Source organism: Somniosus microcephalus, chromosome 11, assembly GCF_052327205.1.
Source record: "Somniosus microcephalus isolate GS21.2 chromosome 11, FLI_Smic_1.0, whole genome shotgun sequence".
Classification (NCBI taxonomy): Eukaryota; Metazoa; Chordata; class Chondrichthyes; order Squaliformes; family Somniosidae; genus Somniosus; species Somniosus microcephalus.
Window position 1 is genome coordinate 87,773,146 of NC_140997.1, and position 14,658 is coordinate 87,787,803.

General features: G+C 46.1%; 1 protein-coding gene across 1 annotated transcript; it reads right to left on the reverse strand.

Moving 5' to 3' along the window:
- Positions 1-2,710: 2,710 nt before the first annotated feature.
- LOC147110702 (transmembrane protein 100) lies at positions 2,711-8,826 on the reverse strand. Its single transcript, XM_086000921.1, has one exon. The coding sequence runs from the start codon at positions 8,457-8,459 to the stop codon at positions 8,103-8,105; it is 357 nt and encodes a 118-aa protein (XP_085857047.1). The 5' UTR covers positions 8,460-8,826; the 3' UTR covers positions 2,711-8,102.
- Between the last annotated feature and the right edge of the window lie 5,832 nt (positions 8,827-14,658).

A 14,658-nucleotide genomic window follows, 5' to 3' on the forward strand; every position in this document is an offset into this window, starting at 1 on the left:
ACATCGTCCGCATGCCCGATACGAGACTCCCAAAACAAGCGCTCTACTCAGACCTCCGGCACGGCAAGAGAGCTCCAGTTGGGCAGAGGAAATGCTTCAAGGACACCCTCAAAGCCTCCTTGAAAAAGTGCAACATCCCCACTGACACCTGGGAATCCCTGGCCCAAGACCGCACAAAGTGGAGGAGAAGCATTCGAGAAGGCACCGAACACCTCGAGTCTCTTCGCCAGGAGCAAGCAGAAGCCAAGCGCAAGCAGCGCAAGGAGCACACGTCAACCCAAGCACCCCACCCACCCACCCCTTCAACCACCTGTGACAGAGACTGTAGGTCCCGCATTGGACTCATTAGTCACCTGAGAACTCATTTTTAATGTGGAAGCAAGTCATCCTCAGTTCCGAGGGGCTGCCTAAGAAGAAGAAGAAGTTCTCTACTCAGAGAGAGGTGTGAATATGGAACTCGCTACCACTTGGAGTGGTTGAGGTGAATAGCATAGATGCGTTTAAGAGGAAGCTAGATAAACACATGAGGGAGAAAGGAATAGAAGGTTATGGTGAGATGAAGAAAGGTGAGAGGAACATAAAACCAGCATGAACCAGTTGGGCCAAATGGCCTGTTTCTGTGCTGTAAATACTATGTAATACCTGCATATCACTTGCCCGGTTTTATTAATCAGAGTTCGATCTAACACTGCACTAAGCCTTGTTGGACATGCAACACTCTGATTAAGGAAACAGTGCTGGTACATTCTCAGAACCCCTCCTCATTTTGACCATAAACGTCTTACCCAGCCTACTTTAGGATAAAATCCTCCTTCAGTACAACTTTTACTACTGCAAACCTCTCTAAATTGCCTACAAATCTCATCCCAGATTTCTTTCACTCTATTCCATTGAGCTTGGCTCAGTGGTAGCCCTCTCCCTTTCCAATCAGAAGGTTAAGGGTTCAAGCCCTACTCCAAGGGTTGGCCACATAATCTAGGTTGACACTTAAGGGAGAACTGCATTGTAAGAGGTGCCATTTTCAGATGAATTGAGGCCCTGTCTGCTTGTTTGAGTGGATGTAAGAGATCCCATAGTCTTTTTTTTTTGAAGAGCAGGGCATTCTCCTGGTGTCCTGGCAAATGTTTATCCTTCAACCAAAAACAAATTAACCAATCATTTGTCTAATTTGCTGTTTGTGGGATCTTGTTGTGCGCAAATTGGCTGCCACATTTGCCAACAGTAACTATTCGTCAAAAATAATTATTTGTGAAGCGCTTTGGGACGTCCTAAAGAGGTAAGGCAGTTCATATTCTTTCTTCCTTTCTATCAGGAGAGGAGAGAGGTGAGAAAGGTTACTGTGACAAACAGATATGTCTCTGAGCCAAATACAGACCAGGTAGAAGAGTTTGGCTCAAAGCCAGGGACAGTAGATGGGATATCATTGAAGCAGACTGCAAAGACCAAGAGAGATTGGAGCTGTAGGGAAATCATTGCTAAGAAAAATGGATAGCAATGTTTCTCACAGTATTAGGTGAGGTGTCTAGGTGAACTGTGCACATTGAGGAAAGGATAGAAGGATATTGAGGGAACTAGGAAGTCAGACAGTGGTAGAGTAGGAATTAGCAACAAAGGGGAAACTATATAGAGGCTTTCAAAGACACATATGCAAAGATCACCTCAAAACAACAACTTGCATTTATATAGCGCCTCTGATGTAGATAAACATCCCAAAGCACTCCACATAGGCGTAATATTAAAAAAAAAAGTAACAATAGGGAATGTAATACAAGAGGCATTGGAAACAACATGAACATCAGGGGCATTGATAACAACATGAACATCAGGGGCATTGATAACAACATGAACATCAGGGGCATTGGTAACAACATGAACATCAGGGGCATTGGTAACAACATGAACATCAGGGGCATTGATAACAACATGAACATCGGGGCATTGGTAACAACATGAACATCAGGGGCATTGATAACAACATGAACATCGGGGCATTGGTAACAACATGAACATCAGGGGCATTGATAACAACATGAACATCAGGGGCATTGGTAACAACATGAACATCAGGGGCATTGATAACAACATGAACATCAGGGGCATTGGTAACAACATGAACATCAGGGGCATTGGTAACAACATGAACATCAGGGGCACTGATAACAACATGAACATCGGGGCATTGGTAACAACATGAACATCAGGGGCATTGATAACAACATGAACATCAGGGGCATTGGTAACAACATGAACATCAGGGGCATTGATAACAACATGAACATCAGGGGCATTGGTAACAACATGAACATCAGGGGCATTGGTAACAACATGAACATCAGGGGCATTGATAACAACATGAACATCAGGGGCATTGATAACAACATGAACATCAGGGGCATTGGTAACAACATGAACATCAGGGGCATTGGTAACAACATGAACATCAGGGGCATTGGTAACAACATGAACATCAGGGGCATTGGTAACAACATGAACATCAGGGGCATTGGTAACAACATGAACATCAGGGGCATTGGTAACAACATGAACATCAGGGGCATTTGGACCGAGGCTGTTAATTACAGTAGGTGGGGTTGAGGTTAATTACAGTAGGTGAGACTGTTGATTACAGTAGGTTAGGTTGCCTTCCTAATTAAAGAGCCCCTGTTTAATATAGTTGTTCTGTAAGAAATAAAAAACCAGCAACACAATGTTCAGTGAAAGTAATTTTTATTCCAAGTAACATCATACAAGGACATTCAGCACAAAAACATTCAGCACAAAAACATTCTCTATGCTTTTCAATGGCTTTCAACACAGTTTACCAAAAGTACTTGTTTGAAGAATATGTATGGGAAATGAAGTACAAAAATATACCACATCTAGGGAAATGTGGGAATTAGTGACAGGAGGTTTTAAAATATCACAAGGTTAATGCCTTGTTCAAGATAAATTTCTGTAACAGTTTCACAATTCCTGTGAAATTCGGAGAACTATCAAAGTGCAAATCCATCAGCCTGGGTTGCTTGTGATATTCACAGCAGCTTTAAGCATATCCCAAAAAGCACAAAGTAAAGCCTTGCACAACATTGCATTGTTTTAATTAGTTCAGAACCCAGTGTCAGTTCGTGACCAAGCACACTCCTCAGGTTCTTATTTATAAAATACATCTTTCAATGCCTACAATGCAGACAATCTCGTTTTCAGCGATGAGACAGAGAGCAAGGTGAAAACCAGTTCAAAAATTTCATTTAAAATGCACAGGTTGAGAACCCAGTGGTAATAATGATGGCCCCCAATCAGCTGCCTTTACCAGGGTTTGGTTTGACTTTGTAGGGTATAGAGACAGCACCAGTCACAGCTCTCTGGTCTGAGCTCCCTGCCAGTGCCGCTCCCCACTGGGATTGCAGCATGTAGTGTCAGTCTGCTCCGTAATGTGCTGAAGCCACAATACAGGCTTCTCATTCCCTGTTTCCTGGTCACCAGGCTCAACACCGGAGGAAATAGACAGTCAGGATACCTGCAGAAATAAATGGGGTGGGTGGGGGGGGATATGGTGAGAGGGTAGGTGGGGTTGAGGGATACGGTGAGAAGGTGGGTTGAATTGTGAAAAAGGATAGGCTTTAGGTCCTATTGGCCTTTTAAACACTTTTGCGTTTTTGTCTCACCAATTGAAGTAATTGCAGACTCACAGGGTGTTGGTTGCTGGGTTATATCCTGCTCAGGTCGAGAGAGAGAGACGTCCAGTGGAACATCATGACCTTGGAAACTGGTTGTCTCCTACACCTCACCCAGCGGAAAAAATACTGTCAAGGTGTTTGTCAAATTGGCAATGAACTAAGTCGTTAACAGTGGGCACATGAGAGAATGATTTCCTTCAGATGGAATGTTGTACTTGCAGCGCCACACACGCGAAGTTAACCCCTGACCGTGCTGCTGGGGGAGAATGTGAATTGTAAAGTTTACTGGGTTATATAGTAACGACTTACACAGGAGGTTGTTCTATTTTAATGGTTTGCGTCACCAGGAATGTTAGATTTGCAGACCAGATATAAAGACCCCCACCCCCTCACACACACACACACACCGGTGTGCAAGATGGAGGCTCACTCTCAATGTCCCACGGGTTTTTTCGATAATCGCGCTTACTGCAGCGTTTAACGCTGGGTCTTCATCTAGAAACCTGTTACCCAGCAAGCATGTTTAAAACTCTCCAGGGACAGGTTGGTTGCAGTCCGTCGTCAGCATACCTACTGCTCCTCGCGGCGTTGCTGTTGGCAACAACGAGGCTTCTGACCACAATGAATGGACATCTGCTGTTCCCCAGGCAAGGGCTGTGATGTCTTTCAGCGTGGCGGGGCCTCCAATTAGAGAAGGCGGGCTCAGCTCAGAGTTAATGTGACTCGGTAACATGCGTTGATCTTAAATCCTTTCGCAAGTACATTTACATTGCACCCCAGTCATTTACCGCGTGCCTCGATTTCCAACCAGCCCCAATATACAGAGATGTTAAATTGGGTGATTCTGCATTTATAAAACAGATGAACAAAGCACCGCGAATGAGCTACTGCCGATTTGAAAGGATGGTGTGGGTGACCAAGTCCTTGAGATGATGCTGTGGGTTGATAGTTTACGAAGGTGTTACACACTGTGCTAGTGCAAGAGTTAACCCAGTCATTCCAAACATAGAATCTCGGGCCCTCAAGAGACCCAGGCCCTTGTAATCGGCCTTCCTGCTGTCCAGGCAGGTTTCACCGATGACTTGTTTCTCTTCAAGATACTTGCCCAATTTAACCTTGAAGAGCTACTTGTCGCTGCAAGAGCTACAGGTAAGCGATTATAGACTCAGATTAATACCTCTACTAAACCCATTCTTAAGCTACTATCTGCAGCATCATTTCACAGTCAGATGGGTCCCAATCCTTTGATTTGGTCACTGTATCTGTGAAACACGATGAAACAAAACAGGATTTGAAATTTCACGGGAACCAGAACTGTCCTTTAAAAAAAATACAATCATAATAGAGAGGATAATATTCATGAAATGAGTCACACTCCACTGGAGGTCGTGAGGGGCTGTGATAAATAAGAGGCCGTGAACCATCAGACCAGGATCAGATTCGGTTTCTGCTCTTCAATGTGTTATTATAAGTTAGAAATTGTAGTTTCTGTGTGCTGGGGCAGTCCAGAGACTCTGTGCACTGGGAATCGCAATGTGCACAATAGGATATTGGGCTTCTTTGCGAGATAATTAACAGGAAACAGGGTGCAGTGGGTCACAGGGAAATTCTATCTACAACAGATTTTAGGCACATGGAAAATATTATCATATTTAGCAGCGCAGTGTGTCTAACACCATTAGGTCAGATGTAGAGTCCCTCCTCACGGCCATGTCTGTCACACCCAGACTGGGAACTCACATCTTTTTAAATAACCCAGTCTGTTATTCGAGCCCATCAGCACGATCCCAGATTCGACACGAAGGCGCCAGTGTCTTGCTCTTTTATGCTTTAGGAAAGATTGATCCTCCAGATCGGTTGGATTTGATTAACCCCATTTCCCTCTCCACTTCTGAAGGTTACGCCCGTCAGCAGCTCGCCACCACTTCAGCCAAAGGGCCAGTCCTCGTGTTTTAGCCATTCAGCTAGCAAGCTATTCAAATCCGGGGGGGGGGGGGGGGGGCGATGCCTGACACTGTCCTCCCGAGACGATAGTAATACAAAAATTGAGGGAAGAGCCCCACTCTGTGATACCTAACAGGGTCACATTCTCTTAGTAATCAAAGCTAAAGAGACCCAGTCTGTCTGAAACTATGAAATAATTCACAGACTCGGTCTCTATTTGGTCTTATGATGATCTGATCGAAATCAACAAGTCCTAAAATCTGGTTAAATTTCTATTGAAAGTTAAAAAAAAGACTTGTTGCTGCTCGGCGCCCCCCAGGCTCTGACTCTGGCTGGGATGGGATGTGCTGACAGCAGCAGCCCCTGCAGGGCCTCACCCCGTGTCCTATTCTTCGGTGAATGTTGACAGGTTATTGAGCTGTGGAAAGTATTACACCCTCCAGACCAATCCTGCCCCCATTGACATCCAGATTCGCCCATTCCCAGCAGAATCCGGAGGAACTTTAACTGACCCCTTCCCCCACCGCCGCTCGATTTAAAAATCCCGTTCCTGTATTGAAACTGAAAGTTTATCAGCTGCGGGTCTGACGCATTCGCCAAAACTCCCTTTCAATTGTCGTATCTTCAAAACGTCTCCCTGTAATTGACAAACGGCGTGTTTCAAGCCCAGGTCATCGCTTGATCGCGGCCCGACTTGCAATAATAATAAAAAGATTAGATTTGCATTCCTGCGGTTATTTGTCAATCGTCAGAGAGAAACACTCAGAGGCAGAGAGACAGGGGCAGAGAGGGAGGGAAATGTAGAAAGGGAGATTAGAGAGAGGGAGAGAGAGAGAGGGAGATTAGAGAGAGGGAGAGGGAGAGAGGGAGATTAGAGAGAAGGAGAGGGAGATTAGAGTGAGGGAGAGAGAGAGAGGGAGATTAGAGAGAGGGAGAGGGAGATTAGAGAGAGGGAGAGGGAGATTAGAGAGAGGGAGATGTACATTGGGAGATTAGAGAGAGGGAGATTAGAGAGAGGGAGAGGGAGATTAGAGAGAGGGAGAGAGAGAGAGGGAGATTAGAGAGAGGGAGAGAGAGATTAGAGAGAGGGAGAGAGAGGGAGATTAGAGAGAGGGAGAGGGAGATTAGAGAGAGGGAGAGAGAGAGGGAGATTAGAGAGAGGGAGAGAGAGATTAGAGAGAGGGAGAGAGAGAGGGAGATTAGAGAGAGGGAGAGGGAGATTAGAGAGAGGGAGAGAGAGAGAGGGAGATTAGAGAGAGGGAGAGGGAGATTAGAGAGAGGGAGAGAGAGAGAGGGAGATTAGAGAGAGGGAGAGAGAGATTAGAGAGAGGGAGAGAGAGAGGGAGATTAGAGAGAGGGAGAGGGAGATTAGAGAGAGGGAGAGGGAGATTAGAGAGAGGGAGAGGGAGATGTACATTGGGAGATTAGAGAGAGGGAGGGAGGCAGATGTACAGAGGGAGATTAGAGAGAGGGAGATTAGAGAGAGGGAGAGAGAGGGAGAGGGAGATGTACATTGGGAGATTAGAGAGAGGGAGAGGGAGAGAGGGAGAGGGAGATTAGAGAGAGGGAGATTAGAGAGAGGGAGAGGGAGATTAGAGAGAGGGAGATGTACATTGGGAGATTAGAGAGAGAGAGAGAGAGAGGGAGATTAGAGAGAGGGAGAGGGAGATTAGAGAGTGGGAGAGGGAGATGTACATTGGGAGATTAGAGAGAGGGAGAAAGAGAGAGGGAGATTAGAGAGAGGGAGAGGGAGATTAGAGAGAGGGAGAGGGAGATTAGAGAGAGGGAGATTAGAGAGAGGGAGATGTACATTGGGAGATTAGAGAGAGGGAGGGAGGGAGATTAGAGAGAGGGAGATTAGAGAGAGGGAGATGTACATTGGGAGATTAGAGAGAGGGAGGGAGGGAGATTAGAGAGAGGGAGATTAGAGAGAGGGAGATGTACATTGGGAGATTAGAGAGAGGGAGATTAGCGAGAGGGAGGGAGGGAGATTAGAGAGAGGGAGATGTACATTGGGAGATTAGAGAGAGGGAGGGAGGGAGATCTACAAAGGGAGGTTAGAGAGGGAGATTCGAGAAGCACCAGCCTGGTCCCAGGCACGGAGTCCGGAGTAGACGCACGAGCACAGGCTCCTTTTGATTTGGGTTTGAATCGTCAAGTCCTCGACCCGCTCCATTCGGCACACATTTTGTTTCCACCCCAGCCACCGGCTTCGGGCGGCACTGGGTTTGTCCGGGTGTCCACCCGCCTCCCATTTGGCGCAATTCTCCCCTTTCACTCCCGATCTGCAGCTCCGGATTATCCAATGTTGACTCTCATCCTTCGCATGGTCCCGATACTGACTCCTGCTCATCTCAGCCCGGCTGGGTCACCAACACCTGGAGCAGATAAAGTGAGGGATGGAGTCCAACCCACCGCTCTGTCTCTCCCCGGGGGTTGAAGCATCTGTCTCGGCTGCGAGCGCACAGGCTGGCCGCAGTCTCACAACATGCTCTCCTCCCCCGGGGAACTGGCCTCCCGCCGCTCCTTCTTGGCCCGGTGCACTTTCCAGCAGCCGAAGGCGGCCGAGATAAGGATCAGGCTGAAGCCAAGCACCGAAAGCGACACCAGCTTGGCGGCGTCCATCCGCCTCTCCCTGGCCGAGAAGGTGATGCTGGTTACCGCGATGCCCACCACCAGCGACACCAGCCCGAAAGGGAAGATGCAGCGGTACCAAGAGCGCTCGGTCCCTCCTGTGGTCACTGCCAACCGGTCCAGCACAGACACCGGCTCCATCGCCTTCAGCCCCGAGTTCTGGTTCTGGCGCCACGGCATCAGGTTCGATTTGCAGCCCGTCATAGCGGCTCGTTCACATGGAGAGAGGCGAAGGAGCACTGAGCAACAAGGCTGCAAGAGTCACAGCTTCGGATCGATTCATATTCGTGCTGTCCACATCCCTCTCTATATCTCCCTTCTCCATAATAACTGGCAGCCAAATAGGCTGATGTCATCTGTATAGGTGTGGCCAGAGCCTGCGTGAGTGTGTGTCTGCTTGAGTGAGTCTGTAACTCTGTGTGTGTGTGACGCTCTGTGTGCATGTCTGTATTCTGTAACTGGACCATACGTCCTCTATGATCTGGAGAGCACCTATACTGCCTAATATCTAGCTAAATGATAGCATGATCCAGGGATTGCAAGAATAAGACCCTTTGTTGTGTGTCCTGGATACCATGGCCTCGCACTTGCCATTGCGCGTGTTCCTATTTCTCATCTATCTGCTGCCCCTCAGCGACATCATCCGAAAACACAGTGTCACTTTCCACAGGTTCGCTGACTCCCCAGCCCTACCACACCACCACCTCTCTCGACCCCTCCACCGTCTCTAAATTGTCACACTGCTTGTCCGACATCCAGTACTGGATGAGCAGAAATTTTCTCCAACTAAGTATTGGGAAGACTGAAGCCATTGTCTTCAGTCCCCGCCACAAACTCTGTTCCCTAGTCACTGACTCCATCCCTCACCCTGGCAACAGTCTGAGGCTGAACCAGACTGTTTGCAACCTTGGTGTCATATTTGATCCTGAGATGAGCTTCCGACCATATATCCGCGTCATAACTAAGACCGCCTATTTCCACCTCTGTAACATCGCCTGTCTCCATCCCTGCCTCAGCTCATCCACTGCTGAAACCCTCATCCATGTCTTTGTTACCTCTAGACTTGACTATCCCATGCACTCCTGGCTGGCCTGCCACATTCCACCCTACGTAAACTTGAGGTCATCCAAAACTTTGCTGCCAAGTCCCGTTCACCCATCACCAATGTTGCCATTAAGCAGTGCGGCCACGTAGTGTTGAGGTCCTGTGCAGGCAGCTCGCTGGATTTTAAATGGAATAAAGTGTGCACGTGCAATAATTTGAATGGGCCGCAAACCCCCCAAAAATTAGTGGGAGCATTGCCCATCACCCCTGTGCTCGCTGACCTACATTAGCTCCCGGTTAAGCAATGGCTTTATTTTAAAATTCTCATTTTCAAATCCCTCTATGGCCTCACCCCTCCCTATCTCTGTAATCTCCTCCAGCCCTACATACCACCACCCCCCACCCCGAAATATCTGTGCTCCTCCAATTTTGGCCTCATGAGCATCCCCGATTTTAATCGCTCCATCATTGGCGGCCGTGCCTTCAGCTGCCTGCGTCTCGAAACCTCTCTTTCCTCCTTTAAGACACTCCTTAAAACATACCTCTTTGTCCAAGCTTTTGGTCATCTGCTGTATTATCTCCTTATGTGTCTCGGTGTCAATTTATTTTTGGTAACACTCCTGTGAAGTGCCTTGCAACTATTTACTACGTTAAAGGCGCTATATAAATGCAAGTTGTTGTTTGAAAGGCAGACTGAAAAGCACTCTAAGGTGATCAGTCCAATTGCCAACCTACAAACTGGTGTATTTTACAGGAAATATGTGAATGAACAGAATGCAGTCTTCTAGTGAAATACATGGATTTCCTACCACTCCTTGCAACATCAAAAAAAAATGCAACTTTGCACATGTAACTCACTCACAAGTTAGCATTTCTTGAACGAACTGGTGCCAACCATACACAGCGAGCCCTCGCTATCTCACTCGGACTATTCTAGACAGAGAGGGTGGGACAAAGGCTGGCCTCTGAATCATCTCTCAGCTCTCTCTCGCGGATTGGCTTGTCAAGCTGTCGATCAAACCTACTACCTTGGTGTGGGAGCTATTTCAACTATAATACCTGTTTAGCTTAGCTCCCCTGTTGGGCGTATTAAGTGAAAACCATTCTTGCATTAAAGGTACAAGCAGCTCTGGAATCGGTCTCACGTGTGTGTGTGAGAATACACACATCTAGTGGGTGACTTGTCTGGATATCCAATTAATTTGTCTTAAACAACATCTCAGATTGTGTGTGTGTCCGAATCAACCCTTTGTGAACTGAATTTAACTTTCAAAGATCATAATATAAATTAAACGAATATCCAATTTAGGCCAAATAGGTAAAAATTTCAAAATGCTACAGAGGTGATGAGTATGTGGGACTCAGAAGCAGAGCATGAAGTGCACGGAGTGAGTTTGCTAGAGGATAATGTCAGATGTTTACAGGTAATCTTTCTAACTGCCATTTATCACACCCCGGCAGAGAGATAATCACAGCAATCAAAGGTGTGAATGGTGTCCAAACAGGTCAGTCAGGAAAACATTACATCAAAGAACAATGAGGTGGGGTCACAAGGGGTCAAATGTTGCAGATGCTGGGATCTGTGTGAAAAACAAAAAAAGACAAAAAACATTAAGCAGTTAGAAAGATTACCTGTAAACATCTGACATTATTCTCTGACTATATAAGCTGTGTCTTTATGCATCTCTCCACTTCACCTGACGAAGGAGCAGCGCTCCGAAAGCTTGTGACTTCAAATTAAGCTGTTGGACTATAACCTGATGTTGTTAATAAGTTTATGTTGCCCGAAATAAAAGTTTTGACAATTCCGTTTCCAGTATCTTTAAAATCTTTTGCAAAGAATCTGTCAAATCCTTACCTGATGAATGGACACACCGCTTCTACTTCTCAACTCCTGTCGATGCACAGATTGCATGTGGCAAACTTTGCAAACTGGCCACGCTCAGAGTGCATAGATGCAATAACAATATCCACTTGAAACCCAGGCTTTTGAGAGAGTCCGAGGCCTTGAAGTAGGTATCAAGACACAAAAGACAATGAAGTAGGTAAATTAAAACTTTGTGAAATATGTAGTTTTAAATTTTGTTATAAACCTTATTTTTGACATTATAGGCCCCCAGTGAGTGGGTCTGAACACATACAAAAAGCGTTTGAAAAGACTAGTGGTGGGGAGGGTCCACAGTAAAGTCCAATTCCACCTCACCCAACATCGATACACACAGGCTTCCCATGCAGGAGGTGCCAGTTAGCGACCAGCCTGATTTCCCCCTGCATAGGCGAGGGACACGGAGATAAGATAATTCGATAGCAAAATACTGCGGATGTTGGAAATCCGAAATAACAGAAAATGCTGGAAAAACTCAGCAGGTGGCCGAGGCAGTGCAGTTATGCTATCAACCATGAACAACAACTACTAATATTTATATAGCACCTTTAACATAATCAAATGTCCCATGGCGCTTCACAGGAGAGTTATCAAAAAAAATTGACACCGAGCCACATAAGATGATGTTAGGGCAGATGACCAAAAGCTTGGTCGAAGGTGTAGGTTTTAAGGAGCGTCTTAAAAGGAGGAAAAGGAAGTGGAGAGGCAGAGAGATTTAGGGAGGGAATTCCGGAGCTTAGGGCCCAGGCAGATGAAGGCAAGAAAACCAATGATGGAGCATTTAAAATCGGGGATGTTCAAAAGGTCAGAATAGGTAGAATGCAGAAATCTGGGGGGTTATAGGGCTGGAGGAGATTACAGAGATAAGGAGGGAAGAGGCCATGGAGGGATTTGAAAACAAGGATGAGAATTTTAAAATCGAGGCATTGATTAACTGGGAGCCAATGTAGGTCAGCGAGCACAGGGGAGATTGGTGCGAGTTAGCACACGGGTGGCAGAGTTTTGGATGACATCAAGTTTCTAGAGGGTAGAACTAGGGAGGCCAGCCAGGAGTGCATTGGTATTGTCAAGTCTAGAGGTGATAAAGGCATGGATGAGGGTTTCGGCAGCTGATAAGGTAAGGGCGGAGACGGGCGATATTCAAAGGTGGAAATGGGCGGTCTTAGTGATAAAACGGATGAGGTAGGCAGCTCAATTCTTGATCAAATATGACACCACGGTTGCGAACAGACTTGGTAACAGTGTTGGGCCGTAATTTTGGACTTTACCTTCTCATCTTCAGTTCTCCAGGAATGAGCGCGTCTGAAGGGATGAGGGTTCCCTTGTTAAGGGGGGTGTTGCTGGGGGACGGCAGGTGTGGGGGGGGGGGTGGAGGGACAGAGGCAACGACAGACCTCCATTAAACTCAACCCAGGGATGCCGGGCATTTTCTGACATTGATAAGGTCACCGCTTTGCATATTCAGAAACAGGAGGAAGCAGCCTTCCCAGTAAATTCAGAGACCGACGAAGACCCTTTAATAGTTCAAGGGCGGGACCGAGAGAAGCAGATACAAACAGGCAGGCAGTGCGGCTTGAGCCTGTTCAGTAACTTACAAAGCACAGATGGGGATCCATCCATAAGACCGACACTGGCTTTGAGTTGACAGCACCAGGATCAATTTCAGCTTGACATCAGAGGAAACCTCAGCTTCTTGTCGCGGAGGAGTAACGGCCGTAGTGACAATCATCCCTGCTGCACCATGCAAACTATCAGATGTTGTACAGCAGCCAGCTGGCTGGGAATTTCCTTCCTGTGAAAAAGGACAGACAGGCCGGCACCAATCCTCCTAACTCACAACTTGAGTGCTAAGTGACTGACAGGCATGCTTCTGTGAGAAACTTTTGTCTCCCTGGCCACTGAGTTTTACATTTATCCTTTTACTTCATAACAAACACCAGGAAGAGCAATCAGCGACCGCTGTAACATCCCACGGCTCTGATTGAAAAGGGCTTCGTAGCGAGCCTCATGGCGACTGCGCCAGGAGCATATTTTAGCAGATGGTGGCATAATTGGGTTTTAAGTTGGCTCCTCAGGGCCCAAATTTATAAAAGGATTCACAACTCAAACTAGCATTAGGATATCTTTCATCACAACAATTGCCAGCAAAACAAAGCACAGGAAAGCTACCCACACCATCAACCTTACAGAATATATTGTATAAAATGGATACATTGGCAGCAATTTCCAGGCTGTAATCATAGAATGATACAGCAAAGAAGGAGGTCGTTCGGCTCACCAAGCCTGTGTCGGCTCTTTGAAAGAGCTATTCAATTAGTCCCACTCCCCTACTCTTCACCCACAACCCTGCAAATTTCTCCTTAAGTATTCATCCAATTACCCTTTTAAAGTTATTATTGAATCTGCTTCCACCATCCTTTCAAACAGTGCATTCCAGATCACAACAACTCACTGCATAAATTTTTTCCTTCATCTTCCCCCTGGTTTTTTTGCCAATTATCTTAAATGTGTCCTCTAGTTACCGACTCTCCTGCCAGTAGAACCAGTTTCTCCTTATTTTCCCTATTAAAACCCCTCACAATTTTGAACACAACCATTAAATCTCCCCATAACCATTTCTACTCTAAGGAGAACAATCCCAGTTTCTCTAGTCTCTCCACGTAACTGAAGTCCCACATCCTAGGTATCATTCTGGTAAATCCCTTCTGCACCTTCTCCAACGCCTTGACATTCTTCCTAAAATGTGGTGCCCAGAAATGGACACAATACTCCAGTTGAGGCCTAACTAGTGTTTTATAAAGGTTTAGCATGATTTCCTTCCTTTTGAACTCTATGCCTCTATTTATAAAGCCCAGGGTCCCATATGCCTTAAAAAAAACCCAGCCGTATAACTTGTCCTGCCACCTTTAAAGATTTGTGTAAATACACCCCAGGTCTCTGTTCCTGCACCTCCTTTAAAACTGTAACATTTAGTTTATATTGCCTCTCCTCATTGTTCATACCAAAATGTATCACTTCACACCTCCCTGTGTTAAACTGCATCTACCATGTGTCTGCCCATTTCACCAATCTGTCTATGTCCTCCTTTTATTAAAATTCAGACAATGGTTGTAAACTGCTCAAGTTTTACACCCTGGATTTATTACATGCCTGAACCCACTGTCGGCTAATATCCAACTTTCACCCCCAGCTTCCCTATTCGACGATAGCAGTCCTCTTTCTCACCCCAGGCTGTCTGGGTTACAGCTTATTCACAGACTTTTAATTAGAAGCAAAAGGGTTACATGTCATATATAATTCAGGTTATCATTGCATACAAGTGATGATTACAGATTTCTACATTTAATTCTTACACACGATTATAAATCCATTACTGATGATTATAAGATATTAAAACAAGTATTCTAAAAATCAACAAATCCATGATGCTGGTCAGTGGTCACTCTCCTTTAGGCACTCACACCATTCAGGAAA